The following is a 21,751-nucleotide window of genomic DNA, read 5'->3' on the forward strand; positions in this document are numbered from 1 at the left end:
GGAAAATGCAACAGCTGCTCTTCATCGTCAGTGCAGACAGAATGAGAGGAAATTGGCTAAAACGCCAGCCAAAGGGATTTCAATTAGGAATTAGAGGATTTAGAGCTGGAAGAGCCTCTGGACAGCACCTAGAATTCCACTGATTAGGAGATTGAGGTCCAGAGAAGGGACATGACTTGCCCTGGGTCACACAGCTAAAGGGAAGTAACTTGTCCAAGGTCACATAGTGAATAAGGGAGCAGCACCCGGAACCCAGGCCTCCAGATTTCAAGTCTCTCCTTAAGAGAGCTGAGCCTCAACCCATAAGGGTCTCCTGATCTCTGGCTTTGGAGCATCCCACCCTAGGCAAAGACTCAAGGAGGCAGCCCCAGGACTCTAAGCAATCCCTGAGGTTCTGGATTCAAGTCAGAAGATCAAAGACTTAAAGATGAAAGAAACCTTAGAAATCATCTCCTCCAATACTCTCCTTTTACAGAGAATGAAACTGAGGCCTAGGGATGTTGAGTACCCCCAGTCACTCAGACAGGGAGTAACAGAGCCCAGAATTAAACCCGGGTCCTCTCACTCCAAATCAGGAGGTTTTTCCCCTTTGCCTCTTGCCTCCAACTCTTGGCTCTGCCTCTATGTAATCTTGGGCAGTCCCAAAATCTTAGAACTATAAGGAACCCCAAAGACCATCTTGTCCAACACTTACCCCATTCTGAGCCTCAACTTTCTTATCTGTTAAATGGGGAGAAAAAACTCTGCAAGTTTGTGAGATGATAAGACATTGTCAGTTCCTGTAATCCAATTCCATTCAACAAACATATCGCTTCAGTTCAATGAATACTTAAGTTCATGCTGTGTGTAAGAGGCACTGTGCTAATATAGAGGATAAAATAAAAGACCCAAAATAGTCTTTACCCTTGAGTAGCTCAAGTTCTATTGGAGGAAATGCAGCATGTATACACGTGTATATAGTAAGTCCTTGATAAATGCTTTTTGACAGGAATCTAGATAAGTTAGTTCCAGGAGAAAGCATGTCACCTGCAGAGGCTTCAGAGAGGAGATGGCCCTAGATCTGAGCCCTTTAGGATGCCAAGAATTCTAAGAAGTGAGAGCCAGGAAGGAATAAATTAAAGATAAGTAACAAGGTTGGTGAAAGAATCCCAGCTTTGGGGAACTCCCAATAGGTGGTACGTATACTAAGTCTGGAAAGGTAGGTGGGATCCAGATTGTAGAAGGCCTTATTCCATGCTGAGCTTCGGAGGGGAAAAAAGTTAAGAATTCTACGAGGAGGAAGAGTGAGAAGGGAATGCATTCCAGGCATGGGGAGCAGGCTATGCAGAGGAATAAAGATGGCAGATGGGATGCCCTAGAAGAGGAACAGCAACCAGACAGCTTTGACTGATCTGGTGAGTGCACAAAGAGGAGGATTTCATGATCTAAGTGCTGTGGCAGTGGGAACCACATCTTGAGGGTCTTCAAATGCCAAGAAAGAGTTTTGTATTTAATTTTAGAAGCAATAGGGGGCCCCTGGAACCCTTGAAGCTGAGGAGCGACATGATCAAACCTGGAAGATGGATTCGACAACTGAAAGAATGGAGGCAGGGAGGCCAATTAGGAAACTAGCTAAATAGTCTAGGAAAGAGGTAAAGGGAAGGGTGAGGCCCTGAACCAGGGGCAAGGCTTCAGAGTGCAGAGAAGGGAGCAGATTAATATGAGAGCTGTATGACACAAAGGCTAAGATTCAAACCTAGAACCCAGGGAATTCACCATAACCTGATTTTATCTGGATATGCAGCCCAGGCCTGGCCATGAGGACTCATCTCCTTAAAGAAAAACCATGGCTACTTCTTCTCAGGAGGGTCATTCTCACCCCCCACCCCCCCCCCGCCCAGTCCAGGAATGTGGAGGAGGAATGTGAAGCCCAGACAGGGTTGGGTGGGTGAGATAGAGGGAATGACCTTTCCTCAGAGGAATAATGGAGTCCATGTGTACCCACTTTCTATTGGGGGGGGTGGATCTCACCCTCTGGGAGTGGCCCTGTCTGTGAGGAGCTAAGCCAACTGGATAGAAGAGGTATTTGGGGATCCTTTAAGGCAGCCATGTCCCTTCTGAGATCCTCCTGCCAACAAGGGGCTAGGTGCTTTGCTGAGTCAGCTGGGTCAGACCCGGTCAGAGAGAGAGGAGCTTCCACAAATTATACTTGCCTGCCAGGATGGGGGGATGGAGAGTAGGGAGGGAAGAATCTTGAAAGTGAAGAAATAGCTTGGACTATCCATGTCCTGGAGTCTTGGCAAATCTTAAGAAATAGAAACCTACTTACAGAATTGCATGCTATCATAACTCAGAGAATTAGAGCTAAGAGGAACCTTAGAACAGAGCCTGTCAGCTAGATAGGGCCTTAGAGCACAGAATGGCAGAGCTAGGAGGGCCCTTAGAACACAGGGTGTCAGAGCTGGGAGAAGCCTTAGAACATAGGATGTTAGAGCTGAGAGAGGCCTTAGAACACAGGATATCAGAGCTGGGAGGGCCCTTAGAACACAAGATGTCAGAGCTGAAACGACCCTTAGAACATAGAACCATATGAGCAGCTTCTTCCCGGCGGCATTAGTCTGTAAGGTATCCCCAACCCTCTAGAGCTTGGTTGGCCTCTGGAGTGAGATGGGGCCTACTGTGGGATGAGAGCTGGGATCTTCTTTAGAAAAGGAGGAACCCTCTTTTCTCACTTTATTAGGGCACAGAATGTCAGTGCTGAGAAGGATCTGGGAATATAGAATGTTATCCCTGAAAGGAATCTTAGATCAGAGAATGTCAGAGCTGGGAGGATCCTCAGTAAACATAATGGGAATTAAGACCTGGTTTCTAATGCCCTCTTTGGCATTCATTTTCCGTGTCACCTTGGGTAAGTCACTTCCCAGTTTCTTCCTCTGAAAAAATCAGGATGCTTAGGTGGTCTCTTAGGCTCCTTCCACCTCTGACACTGTGTTCTAAGGTGGAGCTTTGAACGACAGATGTAGAGTTAGGAGACTTCAGAGGTCATCTGGTCCCACTCCTTCATTTTACAGAAGAGTAAACAGGCGTAGAGAGATGAAGTGATTTACCTAAAGCCACACAGTAGGAATCTGAATGCTGGTCCCCCTCCCTCCAGATCTAGCATCCTCCTGCTGTCCCCTCTGACTGCAGTATTTTGTATTTTAATTTCAGAAGCAGGTGACCCAAAGCAAAATTGTCTAGCTGTCCAAGCATAGGCCTACTGAGGCAGCCCCTGAGTGGGGCAGGGTTAATGAGGGGTGGCTTCTGGAAGAGGTGACTTTGGAGCCAGGAGAGGAGGCTGGGCATTCCAGATGGAGGGACAAGTGTGCCGAAAGCAGCCTCGTGCAAATCATATTAGGGTAGGAGGAAGACAAGCAGTTGGAGCAGAGACATGCTGAGCCTAACAGATGAGGGTGGAAAGGTAGGGGGAATTGAGTGTGTGTGTGTGTGTGTGTGTGTGTGTGTGTGTGTGTGTGTGTGTGTTCTCATGTCCCGGTCTGGCATGGTACCAGCAACCACTTAGGGATATCAGACTAGATACATAGCATTTTTACCTGAACTATCTGTAAATAATTGTAATTTAGCCTTGGTACAACCTATTCTTCTTTGTAAAGAATTTACATATTGTCCATCTCATTGAATTTTCAAGGAAGTTTTATGAGGGAGGCAAGGCCAGGACTAGTCCCTCCATTTTACAGGTGAGGAAACTGAGTCTGGAGGCCAGAAGTGACTTTACAGAGTGACCCAGCTAATTAGTGGCAGCCTCAAGGCTAAAACCCTTGTCCCCGGATCACAATCCAACATCTAGAGAGGGGACAGACAGACAGATAGACAGACAAAGAGACAGAGACAGAGAGAAAGAGAGAGGGAGAGAGAGACAGAGAGAGAAAGAAAGAGAGGAGAGATAGACAGAGAGGGAGGGAGAGACAGACAAACAGAGAGAGGGAGAGGAGAGGAGGGAAGGGGAGCACTAATCCTGGAATCAGGAAGACCTGAGTTCAAAACCTGCCTCAGACACATACTAGCCCTGTGACCCTGGCCAAGTTGCTTAATTTCTCTCATCCTCAGTTTCTTCATGTATTAAATGGGGGTTATAGCAGCTGCTTCCAAGGATGGTTGTGATGATCCAATGAGATAAATGGGTTTGTGAATATCAATGCCAGCTGTCACTGCGCTGCCCCCCTGAGCTGTCCAGTGCCCCAGCTCCTCCAGAGCTTGGTTGGCCTCTGCAGGGAGAGTGTGACAGGGGCTAGGATCATGTTTAGAATAAAGAGAGCCCTCTCATTTTTCTTCTCCATCCTGGATCTTTGGCTTCAGAAAAAAAAAAACATAGAGAAGGGAGTGACCAGAGATAAACTTCTCTGGGATCTTTAATTCCCAGGCAACAAGGACCCTCTATAGAAAATGTGACTGGAAGGAGCATGGTGAGAGGAAGGAAAAGGAGAGGGGGATGAAAGAATAACCATGCCCGACGTGGATGTGGCGCTTTAAAGTGTGCCAGTCACTTTGTGGACTTTACCCCATTTTATGCTCACAACAAGGCTGTAAGGTGATGGGCGTATTGTTGCTTGGTCGTTTCAGTCGGGTCTGACTCGTCATGACACCTTTGGGGCTTTCTTGGCAGAGATATGGGGGTGGTTGGCCATTTCATTCTCCAGCTCATTTTACAGATGAGGAAACTGAGGCAGACAGCATGAAGTGACTTGTCCAGGGTCACTCAGCTAGTCAGTGTCTGAGGCCAGATTTGATCTCAGGAAGATGAGTCTTCCGTACTCCAGACCTAGCGCTCTATTCACTGTGCCACCTAGAGGCCATCACAATTATCCCCATTTTACAACTTGAGGAACCTGAACGTCAGGGAGATGGAGTGACTTGCCCTTGGTCACACAGTTAGTATATGCCAAAGTCAGGACCTGAACCCAGGTCTTCGCAATTCCAAATCCAGAACTCTATCCACCACAACACACAGAGTTCTAGCATATTAGATTAGCACATAAAATTCTAGAAAACAGGTCAGACCTAGAAGTGACTTTACAATATAAAATGTGAGAGTTAGAAAGTGGAGACTTAGAACACAGAAGGGCAGAACTAGAAGTAACCTTAGAACCCAGGATGTCAGAGCTGAGAGGGCCCTTAGAACACAGAATATCAGTGCTCGGCGGGGGGCCTTAGAACACAGGATATCAGAGCTGGGAAGGCCTTTAGAACACAGGATTTCAGAGCTGGGACAGCCCTTAGAACATGGGATGTCAGAGCTAGGAAGGCCCTTAGAACACAGGATGCCAGAGCTGGGAGGGCCCTTAGAACACAGGACGCCAGAGCTGGGAGGGCCCTTAGAACACAGGATGTCAGAACTGGGAGGGCCCTTAGAACATGGGATGTCAGAGCTGAGAGGGCCCTTAGAACACAGGATGTCAGAACTGGGAGGGCCCTTAGAACACAGGATGTCAGAACTGGGAGGGCCCTTAGAACATGGGATGTCAGAGCTGGGAAGACCCTTAGAACACGGGATGTGAGAGCTTGGAGGAGTCTTAGAACATATAATGTCAGGACTGGGAGGGCCCTTAGAACACAGAATGTCAGAGCTGGAAGGGCCCTTAGAACATAGAATGTCAGAGCTGGGAGGGCCCTTAGAACACAGAATGTCAGGGCTGGGAGAGACCTTAGAACATAGAATGTCAGAGTTGTGAGAGGTCTGAGAACACAGAATGTCAGAGCTGGGAGAGACCTTAGAACACAGAATGTCAGGGCTGGGAGAGACCTTAGAATAGAGAATGTTAGGTCCTGAAAGGATCTTGGAACGTGGAATTTTAAAACATACAATGTTCAGAGCTAAAAGAGGTCTTCAAAGAGAATATGAAGACATGGCTGCTTCATCACCATGTCCTAGTTCTCCTCCCCTTTCTCTCTTCCCCAGCCTTCCCATCTCTCTATACAGTGTCTCACAGCCTCCCACAGCCCACTGGTGTCTTTGTCACTCTTGCCCACTGTCCAAACCAGTCTTTCAGTTTTTCTTCGTAGCTGAGATAAAGGTGCTTGATGTGCTTCAAGTGTGACCCTCCTCAGGGATCTTGGAGTTTTCACAGATTCACTCCATTCACCAAACATGTTGTAAGCACCTATTGCAGGCAGAGCCCTGTGTTTTTGCTGGAACTCACTCAGTCTAGCCGTGGCAGTAGCAATGAAGACAGATAATTATAATAGCCAGCATTAGTGCACAGTGCCTGGCACATAGTAAACTCTCTATTAAAGATATCATCATCATCACGTTTGAGTTGCAAAGTTCTATGTGAATTCCAAAGGCAGAGATTGTTGGTAATGGGTGGAATGGGGGAGGCTTCTTGCAGGAGGGACGGAAGCTTTCAGCCACAGGAATGAAGCCCCCCCCCTGTGTTCTCAGGCGTCAGCATTGGGTGGAAGGCCGTGAATACTGGAGGGTGGTGGAGAAGGGATGTCAGGGCCTTTCCCTGGTGTCCTGTTCATCTCTGTTACAAACTCCAGGCCACCCCGCCTGGCACACTTCCAGTGGCGTGTCAGAAGAACCAGAGTGTAGTAGAAATGAGAAGTATCACAGGCCTGGGAGTCTGGAGACCTGCTCTCTAGACCTAGCTGTGTTGCTAACTGGCTGCGTGACCCGAAGCAGTCGCTGCCCCACCCTGGGCCTCGGCCTCCCTAGCTTCTGCTAAATGAGCTGAGATGATGGAAGTGGGTCGTGTCAGTGGCCCCTTTCAGCTCTGACATGCAACGTTCTCGATAATACTCAAATGAACTAAGTAATCCCAACTTGACAGATGAAGAAACTGAGTCCTAGAGAGAGGAAATTACTTGTTCACAGACTCAGTACCCAGTGAGCCAGGGTCACAGCTGGATGAGATGCCTTATTCCAAGACCTTGGCTCCTTCAGACGGTCCAGGAAGCAGAAGTCCCCACTCCCCACCCCGACCCTTGCCTTGAGGCAGATGTGCAGAAAGGGGAGAAGGAAATAGTAGGATGCACTAGAGAGAACACTTCATTTGGAATGAGAAGGCCTAAATTCAAATCTGCCACTCTCCACATATGACCCTGAACAAGTCAGTTCCCTTTCTGGGCATAATTTTCCTTATCTGTGCCAATGAGGGACTCAGTGCTGAGCTCCAAATCCACAAAGCTAGTCTGAGAGTCGGGAAGATCTGGGTTCGAATCTTATCTCAGATACTACCTGAGCTATTATGTCTGAGCCTCAGTTTCCTCCTCCATAAAATAGGGATCATAAAAGCAAAGAGCCCATTATGAGGATCGAATGAAATCACGTCTGCAGCACGCTTCACCAACCCTACAGCGTTGTATAAATGTCAACTATTTTTACTGTCGTTGCGATCTTCTGGATTTCAAGAGAAAGGCAGAATGGGGAACCAGCAGAGCTTTCTCCCAAACAAATCTGTTCCTTCTGCCTGGGAAGTTGGGAATAGAAAGAGGCCCGCCGCCCAAAGAGAGAGGCAGCGGGGGGAGTTTGGAAAAGGCAAGGAGTCCCCCCTGCGCACCCGGGGCTCCTGTTTATTTATTGAGATTGCTAGAACATGTGTCACACACTCCTAGGAGTGCTTCGGGGGGCTGGAGGAGGAGGTGGGGATGGCGTGCTGTCTACAGCTCAGACACTACCCTCTACTGTCCACGGCTGGTGTTGCCGACAACCTGGCCTCACCGGCTCAGAGGGGACGTCCATCCATCTTCGGGACTGGAGAGCTTCCCAGCAGCCTGTGGGAACCCGGGCCTTTAGTGCCAAGCTAGGGCCGCTGGACCTGCTTCTGGGGGGGTGGCGGGGCGGGGGAAGATGGGGAGACAGGGAGGGAAGCAGCGGTCCTCAGCCTCCTCCAGCCGTATTTGGAAGAGAATTCCGCCAAAGCAGATCTCTTCCAAGACTGGATTGGCTTTTATTGAAGACTACAAGCAGACTGGGACTGGACCCTGTCAAAGAGGCTCAGAAAAAAAGAGAGAACAAGGATTTAAGGGGAAGGTTGTCCAAGGACCTGAGTTCATAGAGCACTTAAGAGCACTGTTACATCGGCCAAGTCACTCAACCGCCCATGAAAGGCCTTGGTCTCCAGAGTTTTACCAGATGGCATCTGAGGTCTCTTCCGGCTCTAATTCCATGACCCTGCAGTCTTTTTGTGAACCTCAGTTTGCCCTTAATAAAACCAAGAGTCTGGTTTACCTACTGTAATGGGAAGGCTGCTGTTTGGATTCAGAGGCCCTAAGCTCTGATCCTGGCCCCGTTCCCATCACCTGTGTGATCTTAGGCAAATCAACAAGCCTCTCTGGACCTCAGCTCCCCCATAAATAAGGAGGTTAAATGTAAATGTAAATATTTATGTAACTATAAATATTTAATAAATAAATCTGTATATAAATATAAATGTTTAATAAATAAATGTTTCTATGAATGTACATCTTTGATAAATAAATATTTCTGTGGCTGTAAATATTTACTGAATAAATATTTATCTAATGTGAATATTTAATAAATAAATATTTATATAAATGCAAATATTTAATAAATATTTATATAAATATTAATAAGGAGGTTTATAAATAATAAAACAAGAAGGTTGGACCAGATGGGCTCTTAAGAGTCTTTCCCATTCTAAGGCCTTTTATCTTTCATATGTTTCAAATATATAATGGAATGGGGCTCAGAACAAGTTCTCACAGACCCTCAGGTATCGACCTGGATCATAGAATCCTGGCTCAAGAGGGACCTCAAGGACCTCAGAGGCCACCCGGTCTAAACTTCTCATTTTACAAATGAGGATACTGAGGCCTTAAAAGTGCTAAAGGGACTTCCCCAAGGTCATACTGGTAGTGAAGGCTAGAGCCATGATTTGAACTCAGGTCTGTGAGCTGTGATCCAGAATTCTTCCTACTATCCTCCAGGACCTCCCTAAGGGGAAAGGTAGCATGATAATCTGAATCACAGCCAATCAACAGGCATTTCTTAAGAGCATGAGCCAGGCACTGTGCTAGGCACTGGGAACATAAAGACAAAAAATGAAACAGTCCCCATTTGCAAGGAGTCCACATTCTAATGTGGGTCCCAGGTCTGCCCCGTGGAACCTTATGCAGTCTACCCCTCCCCAAGCCTCAGTTTCTTTCTCTGAAATGGAAGCAATGATTCTTACACCAGCTGCTTTTCCGACTACGATTTCTTGAGTTTCAGCCCAAACACACACACAGTCAGTCCAGTTCTATTCATTCGTTTCTCTTTGGGTGACTCTCATGTGTTTTGTCCTCTAGGCTGCCCTTCTGGGACCTTCAAGGCCAATCAGGGGGATGAAGGATGCACTCACTGCCCCATCAACAGCCGGACCACTTCAGAAGGAGCCACTAACTGTGTCTGCCGTAATGGGTACTACCGAGCTGACCTAGACCCGCTGGAGATGCCTTGCACCAGTATGTTTTAGGGGGAGGGGCATTTGGAGGACATATTCCTGGCTGAGCTCACCCTGAGGGGGGCAGGGGGAGAGGGAGATATCATTCCTTGTGAAGCAGTTGCTGCCTGAGACCAATCACTCACTCACATACCACCCCGAAATATTTTTTGGCTTAAATTCATTTTTCTTAAGAAGTAGAAGCCAAATACCTAATGGAAGAGGGATGACCCTTTTCTTTGAGACATGAAAGTAATTTCTGAGTGGAAAAGGCCCCTCGCCAGGGGCTGGTGCACGTGGACGCATCATGTAGCCACAATCAAAGCTTGTTTAAGTTCCAAAGGATTTTAGAACAGAGAATGGGAGAGATTAAGGAACAGCTTAGTCCAGTTTGGCTGGAACAGACAGTGCGGAAGGGAATAATGTCTGGAAAGCTAGACTGGAGTCCTGGAGGGCCTTGAGTTCCGGGCTCTGGAGTTACTGTTTTATCCAGAGAAGCTTTCTGAGCTGGGGATCTCTAACGATCTACGTCCTCCTCCCGGCCCTGACATCCTTTCATTTATTTTGGTCTATGGATTTCTCCCTCCCTCAGTAAAAGAAGAAAATGTTGTGGAATTGCTCTTCAATTTAAGTGAGCTCAGCTCTGCATGAGTGGGCCAGTTCATCCAGCTCTCTAAGGCCAACAGGCCAGGAAGTTAGCCTACGGCTCATGGTCTCAGCCACACCCTAGGCTTGCTTCTTCCATCTCCAGTTTGCAATTGGAGTTATTAACTGGCAGGCATCATATCTCTAGGGTCAGGAGAGAACCTTGGCTGAGCCTATGTTATCAGTGCTGCTGGGATACCCAAGCAATTAGGTGACACAGTGGATAGAGCACTGGGCTTGGAGTCAGGAAGACCTGAATGCAAATCCAACCTCAGATGTATACTAGCTATGTCTCCCTGGGCAAGTCTCTTCTCCTCTATCTTAGTTCCCTCATCTGTAAGATGGGAGCCTTCCTCACAGGGTTGTTGAGAGTACCAATGAGAAGATATTCATAAATGGCCCATAGTAGGCACTTAATAAATACTTATTCCCTTGCCTTCCCTACAGTGGGAGCTGCCTCTGAGCTTCAGCCACTCTTAGAGAACTAGATGGGGGATGTGCCCATAGTGACCTTCTGTGCTGACTCCCCAGGTATTCATTAGGAACAATTAGGGACAAAGATGTGATCCATGGCCAGACTCAGTCCCGAAAGGAGGGCCCTTTTGGGGTGTTCTGTATTGTCTCTTCCTTACAGCCTTCTCTTAAAACCCAGCTGCTCCTCAGAGGGGTCACACATCAAGCCCTTAGCATAAATTATTTTGTCCAGTTACTTTCCTATGCAAAAAAGGAACACATTCATTCATGCAAATATTTATTAGCCAGTCAATCAACAAAGGTTTATTAAATGTTTACCATGTGCCAGGCACTGTGCTAAGCACCGGATACAAAGAAGGTCAAAACAGCCCCTGCCCTCTAGGGGTTTACATTCTTATGGGGAAACTATACGTAAATAAATAGACAGATTGTTGTTGTATTTGTCCTTCGTTCTCGAAGACCACCATGACATCGAGGAAATGATGAGATGAATGACTTGCAGTTGACTGATTTGAGTGAGGGAGGGCTAAAATAGACAGATACACAGTACTTAGACTAGATAGAAGATAACCAAATCTGTGCCATGTCCAGGGCCCTCTGCTGGCTGCCAGTGCAAGCCCGACACCTCTTGTGCCTTCCCATCTTGCACCATCATCATCTATGCCCTTCTGACGGCTCTCCCTGGAGGATCTACCCAATGCCCTTGTGGCCTTTCTATAGCTCCCTTCATACCGTGGGAGTGCTCACTTGGCATTTTGGCTCGCCATTGATTCTTGCTACTGAGCAGCCTCCATCCATGTCCCCAGTGGCATCCTTTATACCACTTGATTACAAACCACCATTGGCAAAAAGCTCCAGTGTGTGTCCACCCACCAAGTGTCTCTGCATTGTGCTTCAGAATATTTGTCATTTCAACTCAAGCATAAGGGCTGCTGAAGCATGAGGGAACGTGGACTCTCCTTGTTAAAATTTGTTGATTGAGGAGAGGAAAGCTAGGCATGGCCTGATATGAACTCTAGGTTTGAGGAAAGCAGATTATTTTAAAGGGCTCTGAGAAAGGTTAGAGAGGAGCCCGTAGCCTAGAATTCCATAGGAGAAATCATCCTAGGAGGGATACAAAAGAAATAAATCTGATAAGGAGGAAGGTGCGACATTCTCTCAAGAGACCAACTTCTCATTAGAGACTTCTTGTTTTTCATTCACATCTGACTCTTCGTTTCTGCATTTTGGGAGTTTTCTTGGCAGAGATACTAAAGTGGTTTGCCATTTCCTTCTGCAGCTCATTTTACAGATGAGGAAACTGAGGCAAACAGGGTGAAGTGACTTCACAGGGTCACACAGCTAAGAAGTGTCTGAAGCCAGATTTGAACTCATGAATATGAGCCTTCGTGATTCCAAGCCCAGTGGCTTGCCCTGGCTGTCCCTAGAGGCATCACAAGGCCCCTAATGGCCAACTTAGATTTTTCAGTAACATTTAGAGAACATGGAAGCAAGCATGAACAGAGGATGAACAAAAGCATGGCATAGTCTCCTAAGGATAGTATCAAGAGAACTAAAGCTTAGAATGAATGAGCTGAGGCTGAGAAGGAAGGTCAGGGCCAACAAAAACGTTTGGTTCTTTTTTAGACATATTAGGGAAAAGAAGAAGCTCAGAGAAGAGAGAGGCCCAGTGGGAAGATAAAAACAGATGACAGAGGAAAGGTGGAACTCCTCAGCTCTTAATCACACTCCTGTTTCCTCTGCCAAGGATAATCCTTGGACTGGAAAAGAACAAAGCAAGAGCAGCTGATGAGACCTACACCCACAGTGAAGTAGGGTGATAGTGAGGGAGCCTCTAACTGCCTTTGATGACTTCAGGTGGCCACACCTGGTGAAGCTGCTTTCCATGGTGCTGAAGGAACCAAGCTATTGTGAAGCACCATCAATGATCTTTGAAACAATATGGAAAAATAAATAGGTGCTACGGGGCTGGAAAGGGGATAATGTTTTCCTGATTTTCTGAAAAAGAGACAAAAGTGGACTTTGAAAACTAAGTTTGAACTCATTTTCAAAATTCTAAGACATAGGAGAGATAGATGAACAAAGGGGTGGCTAGTAGCCATGTAGAAAAGGAAGCAGTGATTGCAAAGAGCCAGCAGGACTTCCTTAGAGCAGGTCATGCCAGATAAATTTAATTTCCTTTGTTGTCATTGACTAGATAAGTAGATGAAGGGAATGCTATTGATACAGATTATCTGGCTTTTAAAAAGCATTCAGCAATGCCACTCATGATATTCTTGAGGACCCAGTGAAAAGATATAGGATGCACAATGAGTTAACTGCTCATGCCTCTTCAGAGATCTTCATATTACAATATTTGTTCTAGGTAGTATCTCCAGAAGGGTATTAATATTAAAGATGGCTTTTGCCATAAGGAACAGCTTGGGCTCTTTGAAAGTAGAGCATGGTTTCCCAAATTCAGTCTAGAAAGATATCTTCCCTCCATCCATTTTTGGCCATAGCTTGTTACCCGTCTGCAGGGCTTAACCAAAATAGATACATTGATGATCTTAAATGGAGTCCCTGTCCAGCTCCAGGTCAAAATCTAGGTAATATGTGTTCTTTATCCACTTGGTTTTTCTAGTATGCATGGCCAGACCGATTTTCTTTTGAGTGACCACAGATCTCCTGGCAAAACTCAGTAATCCCTAGGGATCAGGGACACAATGGCATAATGTCATCCACAAGCAAGAGTATCTGTAGAATCTTGGTGTCATCCGGAAATTTTTTTGTCTATTTGGAAATTCCCCAACACGTATACATGTTGCATAGTTATTCAGTTGTATCTGACTCTGTGTGACCCCGTGGACCACAGCATGCCAGGCTCTTCCATCATCCACTGTCTCCTGAAGTCTCTCTAAGCTCATATTTATTGCTTCCATTTATTGCTATCTCATCCTCTGCCGTCCCCTTTTCCTTTTACCTTCTGTCTTTCCCAACATCGGGGTCTTTTCCGGTGAGTCTCATTCTCTTATTATGTGGCCAAAGTATTTAAGCTTCAACTTCAGTATTTGACCTTCCAGTTAATGACCTGAATTAACTTCTTTAAGGATTTGACTGGTTTGATCTCTTTGCCATCAAAGGCATATACAAAACCCATAATCATGTTTATACAAAGGAGGAAAAGGTCACTCCTACATAGCTAGTTGACACAGTAACTAGAGCACTAAACCCAGGATCAGGAAGACCCCAGTTCAATTCCTGCCTGAGACATTTACTAGCTGTGTGACCTTGGGCAAGTTAACTTCTGACTACCTCAGTTACCTCATCTGTAAAAGGGGGATGATAATAATAGCACCTATATCTCAAGGTTGTTGTGAGGACCAAATGAGATAGCTTGTTTAAATGATTTTGCATGCCTTAAAGTGCTATATAAATGCTAGGCATTCTTATTAGTGAGGGCATGGGGTGTTTAGAGAAAGCTTCATAGAGAAGGTATTTGTGGAGCTGGACTTTGAGGGATGAGTAAGATGTCACCTGGGAGAAAAGGGAGAGGGAGGAGGGGAGAGCATTCCAGGCATGAGCCAAAAATGGGGGGAGGCGCAAGAAAATCCAAGATGGGGAGAGGAGGGAAATTCAAAGAAGAGGCTGCTGAAAGCTTTTCTTGGTATTGAATAAGTCTTTGAGAGCCAACTGAGAGCAGGTAGCAACTATCCTCAATAGACTTTAGTTCGACAGTTGTTAAGCATCTACTAGGTACAAGACACTGTGCTAGATATTGATATGCAAGGAAAAGAATGGAACATTCCTTACCCTGGAGGAACTGGCATTCTTGGGGGGAGGGAGAGATAGATAAGTAAATAGGAATTCTCTACAGAGTGATTTCAAGCAGGTGATAACACTAACAACTAGGGATATAAGTCAGTCAGTCAATAAACATTTATTAAGTGCCTGCTGTATAGGTCTTGTGTAGGAAGTAGCACCCAAACTGCTTTGAATGAAATTTGGGGATTCTAATAAGTGGAGGTGATGAAGGAGTCCATTTCAGACATGAAGAACTATGTATACAAAGGTCTGGAGGTGGGAGATTGAATGTCATATAGGAGAAATGATTAGTTAGCAGGCCACTTTGACTTGGATGGAAAGTGTGTGGAGAGTAATAGGAAACAAGACTATAAAGATATTAGAAAAGATCCCCATTGTAAAGGGCTTTAAATGACAGACTAAGGAGTTGGTATTTTACCCTTGGGGCAATAGGGAGCCTCAGAAGGTTTTTGAGTAGGGAAGTGACATGGTCAGATCCATGTTTGAAGGTTTATGAAGTTCTTTGTTCACATCAAGTAGAGTGCAATGGTCTGTTCTCTAGCAGAATAGGAGACCCCTCCCCCCACCAGCCACTAAGGGATTCCTTTGTTTCTCCCCAGCCATCCCTTCTGCGCCTCAGGCTGTCATCTCCAGCATCAATGAGACCTCACTAATGCTAGAGTGGACTCCACCCCGGGACTCTGGGGGCCGAGAAGACCTGGTTTACAACATTATCTGCAAAAGCTGCGGCTCGGGCAGGGGTGCCTGCACTCGCTGCGGGGACAACGTGCAGTTCGCCCCGAGGCAACTGGGTCTGACGGAGCCCCGGATCTATATCAGCGACCTCCTGGCCCACACCCAGTACACCTTCGAGATCCAGGCAGTGAACGGGGTCACTGACCAGAGCCCTTTCTCACCCCAGTTTGCTTCCGTCAATATCACCACCAATCAGGCAGGTAAGAAATTGAAACCTGGCTATGAGAAGGGCTCATCATTGCTCATGAACAACCAGCCTGTTCAGAAAGGTCTATCCCCAGGTTACCTTCTCAAGTGGGAGTCAGGATCCCTGGGCCCAGATCCAGGACCTGCCACTAACTAGCTGGGGCACTAGAGACAAGTCACTTAGCTTCCATAAGCCTTGATTTCCTCATCTGTAAAGTGTGTGCACTGATATTTCTGCCTGCCTCTCAGGATTGCTAGGAGGAAACTGCTTTGTAAACCTCAAAGCTCTCTATATAAATGAGAAATTGTATGATACATATTACATATTATGATACATATCGTGATTAAGTTTTGTTTATGCATTATGTTACATCCTCAAAAATGTGCCTACTGTATGCCAGGCCCTGTGCTAGACCTCATGCAGCAAGTGTCACCCAAACTGTGTTTCAAATGAAAGTAGCGATGCTGAGAGGTGGAGCTGAGGAGGTGCATTCCAGACTTGAAGAATCATGTGTACAAAGGTCTGGAGGTGGGAAGTGGAATGCATAAACAAGAAATGGCTGGTTAGCAGGCCACTGTGACTTGAATAGAAAGTATACAAAGTGATTCCATGTGTATGTTCAGTATCATATTTCTTGACTTCTCAAGGGTTGGGAGGGAGAGAATTTGGAACTCAAAAAATTTTTTTAATGAATGGTAAAAAAATTTTTAATGTAATTGAGAAATATTTAACAAGATAAATTTATTTTTAAAAAGAAAGCGTATGAAGGGAATAGGAAACATTTCCCCTCCCCCAAAATGAGTATCTGCCTCTAATAGAGGGGGAGAAATGAAGCAAAAACTACCAGGTGCCATATTTGCAGCAGCTTTCCACACCTACAGTCTCCCACCCCTCTTACCTAAAGGTGATTTCTCTCTGGGGCTGAGATTGGGCATTGCAATAATTCGGCATTTAGCTTCATTCTAGGGCTGTTTTCATCTACATGTTATTATAGTCATCATGAGGCAGCTAAGTGAGCCGTAGTGCACAGAGGGCCAGACCTTGAGTCATAAAGATTCATTTTCGTGAGTTCAAATCCAGCCTCAGCTACTTACGAGCCGTGTGACCCTGGGCAAGTCACTTAACCCTGTTTGCCTCAGTTTCCTCATCTGTAAAATGAGCTGCAGAAGGAAATGACAACCTAGTCCAGGATCTCTGCCAAGGAGACCTCCAACGAGGTCATGGAGAGTTGGACACGACTGAAACAACTGAACAGCAGTGAAGAGGAAGTCACTTCTATACTTTTCGAGACATCTGTTTTCTCATCTCTAAAATGGGCAAGGGGAGATGAATTAGACAGCCTCTCAGAACCCCTCCAGCACTAAATCCTATGGAAAATATGGGAGAGAACTCCTTGGACAGGTCTTATAATTAAGGGGTGTTAATTTTTTATTGCGCTGAAATAAAATTTGCCCATCTTTGACCCATTGGCCCCAATTCGCAAGATCGTAGGATTTCAAGCTACAAGAAAACTGTCCTTGAATGGCAGCTCAGTACAATGGAAAGAACACTGGTTCTGAAGTCAGAGGACCTGGGTTCAAATCCCTCCATTGGCACATAGAACCTGTGTGACCTTGGACTTCTATAGCACATCCAGGCCAAGATGTATATGTGTATATGTTGCCTTTCCCCTGAGTTGCCTGGGATGTATCTATGGACATCTTACCTCTCCCTCATGTTGCCTGGGATGTATCTGTGGACATCTTACCTCTCCCCCATGTTGCCTGGGATGTATCTGTGAACATCTTACCTCTCCCTCATGTTGCCTGGGATGTATCTGTGGGCATCTTACCTCTCCCCCATGTTGCCTGGGATGTATCTGTGGACATCTTACCTCTCCCCCATGTTGCCTGGGATGTATCTGTGGACATCTTACCTCTCCCCCATGTTGCCTGGGATGTATCCGTGGACATCTCACCTCTCCCCCAGGTTGCCTGGGATGTGTCTATGGACATCTTGCTTTTCTCCATGGTTGCCCAATGCAAGCTTTTTGAGGGACTGTTTCACTTTGTTGTCTTTGGATCCCCAGTGCCTGGGCTGCCATGCCAAAAAAAATTCAAAGTGTACCACTGTGGTACCCTCATTATGCCAGAAGACACTGAGTGAGTCCTCCAGCATGTTGGATGGATGCCTGCCCCATGGCGAACTTTGGGGAGAACATGGACAAGAGTCTGAGTCCCACAGGATGGATGGGTAGGCATGGATGGGTTGTGGTCTGTATTGTTGGATGGAACTCCTTGAACCATAGAGATCATTGAGATTCGCTTGAATATTCTAAGGGCCTAACATAGTGCCTGGCAGGCGCATAGTAGGTGCTTAATAAATGTTTATTGATTGGTACTTGTGAGTAGAGAGTGTGAATGTAGCATCTCAGCATGGGGAGCAGGCCTGCTCATGTGAATGTGTATACCTGTGTGAAGGAGTGAGTGTCACATACGCAAATGAGGCTGAACAGAATGAAGCCATTCTATTTTGGGTCCAAGACTGATTAGAGACAGGGAGAGCTGACAGTTTTCCACAAACTTAGTTGTAAACTGTTGGCTAAGCTGTCTAATTTAGCGCCGATTTCACACCTCGCAATTAAGAAGCCTGTTGCTCCATTAATACCTCAGCTGTGATTTTGCCAGCTTGGCAGCCAGAGAGCCTGGGCCCTGGGCATCTCCTGCCATCCCCTGGGGAGCACATCCAGCCTGGGAGCCTCCCAAGGTGCTCCAGGAGTACCTTCACTCCCTGAGGGCTCACACTTCCGCTGCCTGGGGTGGGGGGGGGGGGACAACACTCCCTTCATTAGCACTAAGCAGGCCCTGCCTGCTGGAGAATGCCCTCTTCATTGGAGGCCTGGGAATCCTTGCCTCGTTCTTCACACAATGGGGAGTCAGGGCTGGCCAGGGATTTACTCAGTTCCTACCGAGGCTCTTCTGGTACTGCAGACAGACAGGGAAGAGTTACTGCAGCAACCAGAGGTTGGGGAGGGAAAAATGGCTCTCTGGGCGCAGGATGCCAGTGTCTTCCTCCTGCCTGAGTGAGAAGACCTCCGGTTAAATGATGTGCCCCTTTCCAGAGTTCCTTCATATGCATTTTCTCATTTGAACCCCACAAAAGCCCAGTAAAGATTATTCTCCCAATTTCACCGAAAAGAAAACTGAGGCACGTGCCTGTCGTCACTAGCTAATAAGAGACAGCCATGATTCAAACCCAGATTTTCTGATTCATAGGGTGATCAGATGTGGGGTGGAAGAGATTCTGGAGATCATCGTACAATAACACTCTCATTTTCCTGGTGAGGTGACGTGATTCACCAGCTTCACACGTGTCATCAGTGATGAAGCCCGGTCCTCTGACCACAAATCCAAAGCTCTTCACCACCAACTGCAGTTTGAAAGATCTCAACTTCAACATGACCAGAACATAGTGGAAGAAGAACTTAGAACCCAGGATGTCAGAGCTGGAAGGGCCCTTAGAACACAGAATGTCAGAGCTGGGAGGGCCCTTAGAACCCAGGATGTCAGAACAGAGAGGGCCCTTAGAACACAGAATGTCAGAGCTGGGAGGGCCCTTAGAACCCAGGATGTCAGAGCTGGGAGGGCCCTTAGAACACACAATGTCAGAGCTGGGAGGGCCCTTAGAACACACAATGTCAGAGCAGAGAGGGCCCTTAGAACACAGAATGTCAGAGCTGGGAGGGCCCTTAGAACACAGGATGTCAGAGCTGGGAGGGCCCTTAGAACACAGAATGTCAGAGCTGGGAGGGCCCTTAGAACACAGAGTGTCAGAGCTGGGAGGGCCCTTAGAACACAGAATGTCAGAACTGAGAGGGCCCTTAGAACATAGAATGTCAGAGCTGGGAGGGCCCTTAGAACACACAATGTCAGAGCTGAGAGGGCCCTTAGAACACACAATGTCAAAGCTGGGAGGGGCCTGAGGACACAGAGGGTCAGGCCTGGGAGGAGCCTTAGAACATAAAAACAGAATAATTGTCACCAGAAATTACATTAACACTGATAATATCAGCCCTAGAAGAGCCTTAGAGGTCATTTCCTCAAGCCCCCTTGTTACAGATGGGGAAGCTGAAGCCCCAGAGGGCCGTGGGGCTGGCCTAAAATGGCCCAGCCAATTGATGACAATGCTAGCATTAGAGCCCAGACCCCCAGCTGCCCAGACTGGTGATGTCCCCCTCCCCAGCCCACCATGCTGTAGCCCTTACATGTGTTTGGCCCTTTTAACTGTTCAAAGCGCTGTCTAATCTGTGATCTCATTTGATCCTCTCAACAAACCTGTAGGGCAGAAACACGGAGACTCCGTATGGGAAAGTGGAACAAACTGTGGGGATGCTTGGCTTTCCTACCTCCCAGGGCTGTAGCGAAGATCCAATGGGGCAGTGGACGGGAGGGAGCTTTGAAAAAACAAAGGACTTGCCACAGTTAAATGTGAGGGGATGAGGAAGTGGGGGAGGTCTAATGGGACTCTCTAAGGACGTACTATGGCCATCAAGAGATCCACCATCACTAGCATCACCCAGCTCTTCTGCTTTCTGGCTGGGCAGCTTTAGGCAAAGCATTTCACCTCTCAGTCTGTCAATAAACATTTATGAAGCACCTACTATGTGCCGGGCACTGAACACTTGGAATACAGAAAGAGGCAAAAGACTGCCCTCAAGATGCTTACTATCTAATGGGGAAGACAATAAACAAACCAATCTACACAAACAAGCTATAGACAGAATAAATAGGAAGTAAATAGCCCAGGAAAGGCACAAGAATTAGGAGGGGTTATTGGGGAAGGATTCCTACGGAATGTGGTGTTTTAGTTGGGATTTAAAGGAAGCCAGGGAGGCCAGTAGTTGAAGCAAAGGAGGGAGAGAATTCCAACCACCAGGGACAGGCAGAAAAAATGTCCAGAGCTGAGAGAGGAATGTCTTGTTTATGGGACAGCCAAGAGGCCAGGAGGATATTACATAACGTCACTGCAGCTTTTACATTTGGTGCTTGAAAAATTCTGAGGGCCCTTCCAGCTCTGACATCCTGCGTTCTAAGGCCCCTCCCAGCTCTGACATTCTGTGTTCTAAGGGCCCTCCCAGCTCTGACATCCTGTGTTCTAAGGGCCCTCCCAGCTCTGACATCCTGCGTTCTAAGGGCCTCCCAGCTCTGACATCCTGCGTTCTAAGGCTCCTCCCAGCTCTGACATCCTGTGTTCTAAGGGCCATCCCAGCTCTGACATCCTGTGTTCTAAGGGCCCTCCCAGCTCTGACATCCTGTGTTCTAAGGGCCCTCCCAGCTCTGACATCCTGTGTTCTAAGGCTCCTCCCAGCTCTGACATCCTGTGTTCTAAGGGCCCTCCCAGCTCTGACATCCTGTGTTCTAAGGGCCCTCCCAGCTCTGACGTCCTGTGTTCTAAGGGCCCCCCCCAGCTCTGACATTCTGCGTTCTAAGGCCCCTCTCAGCTCTGACATTCTCTGTTCTAAGGCCCCTCCCAGTTCTGACATCCTGTGCTCTAAGGGCCCTCTAGCTCTGACATTCTGCGTTCTAAGGGCCCTCCCAGCTCTGACATCCTGTGTTCTAAGGGCCCTCCCAACTCTGACATCCTGTGTTTTAAGGGTCCTCCCAGCTCTGACATCCTGTGCTCTAAGGGCCCTCTAGCTCTGACATTCTGCGTTCTAAGGGCCCTCCCAGCTCTGACATCCTGTGTTCTAAGGCCCTCCCAGCTCTGACATTCTCTGTTCTAAGGGCCCTCCCAGCTCTGACGTTCTGTGTCCTGAGGTACTCTCTTCCCCCCATTCTCTAACATTATATGTTCTAAGATTCCTAACTCAGCTCTGGGCAGTCTGTGATTTTACATGGGATTTTAAAGGTAGCCTTTGTTAAGTGGCTACTCAGATTTAGTGCTACGTTAGCAAACATGTCCGTATCATATGAACCATCCCCAGCAGTGATGATGAAATAGTTCTCAGTTGTTTCCCTCTCAAAAATCAGGAGGGCACCTTGACATTTTGAAGGTCACAGGAGAATAAGACTGTGGATTTAGGGCTAGCAGGGACATGCAATGCTGAGTCCTACACCTTTGTCTTCAAGACAAAGAAGCTTGGCCCTAGAGAGAAGTGACTTACCCGGGGTCACACAGCTCCTAAGTGCCTGAGGCAGAATTTGAACTCAGCCTTCCAGCATTCTAACCACTATAGGTGAAGAAACTGCCCCGATTGTAGTTAAAAGCCTTGTTGTGTTCATCAGTCATGATTAGAAAAAGTTTTAAGTTGGTACTGGAGCCACGTGGTATGAATGAATGAATGAATGAATGAAGGAATGAATGAAAATTTTCTGATACAGTTACTATGTGCAGAGCACTGTGCTAGGCTCTGAAAATTCCAATAGAAAAAAAGCCCTTCCCTGCGCTAAAGGAACTCACATTCTAATGGGGGACAATTCAAAGGAAATCTTAGCTGGAAATCAGT

The 21,751-nt window shown here is 46.9% G+C and overlaps 1 protein-coding gene across 3 annotated transcripts in view; it reads left to right on the plus strand.

Annotated features, from left to right (window-relative positions):
- Nucleotides 1-21,751, plus strand: part of EPHB2 (EPH receptor B2) — a 195,517-nt gene that overhangs the window by 120,304 nt on the left and 53,462 nt on the right. For all 3 annotated transcript variants that reach the window (XM_036746632.1, XM_036746631.1, XM_036746633.1), the window contains exons 3-4: nucleotides 9,289-9,444; nucleotides 14,945-15,280. In XM_036746632.1, coding sequence (XP_036602527.1) covers nucleotides 9,289-9,444; nucleotides 14,945-15,280 — 492 coding nt within the window. The remainder of the gene's footprint in view (nucleotides 1-9,288; nucleotides 9,445-14,944; nucleotides 15,281-21,751) is intronic.

Source organism: Trichosurus vulpecula, chromosome 2 (genome assembly GCF_011100635.1).
Source record: "Trichosurus vulpecula isolate mTriVul1 chromosome 2, mTriVul1.pri, whole genome shotgun sequence".
Lineage (NCBI taxonomy): Eukaryota > Metazoa > Chordata > Mammalia > Diprotodontia > Phalangeridae > Trichosurus > Trichosurus vulpecula.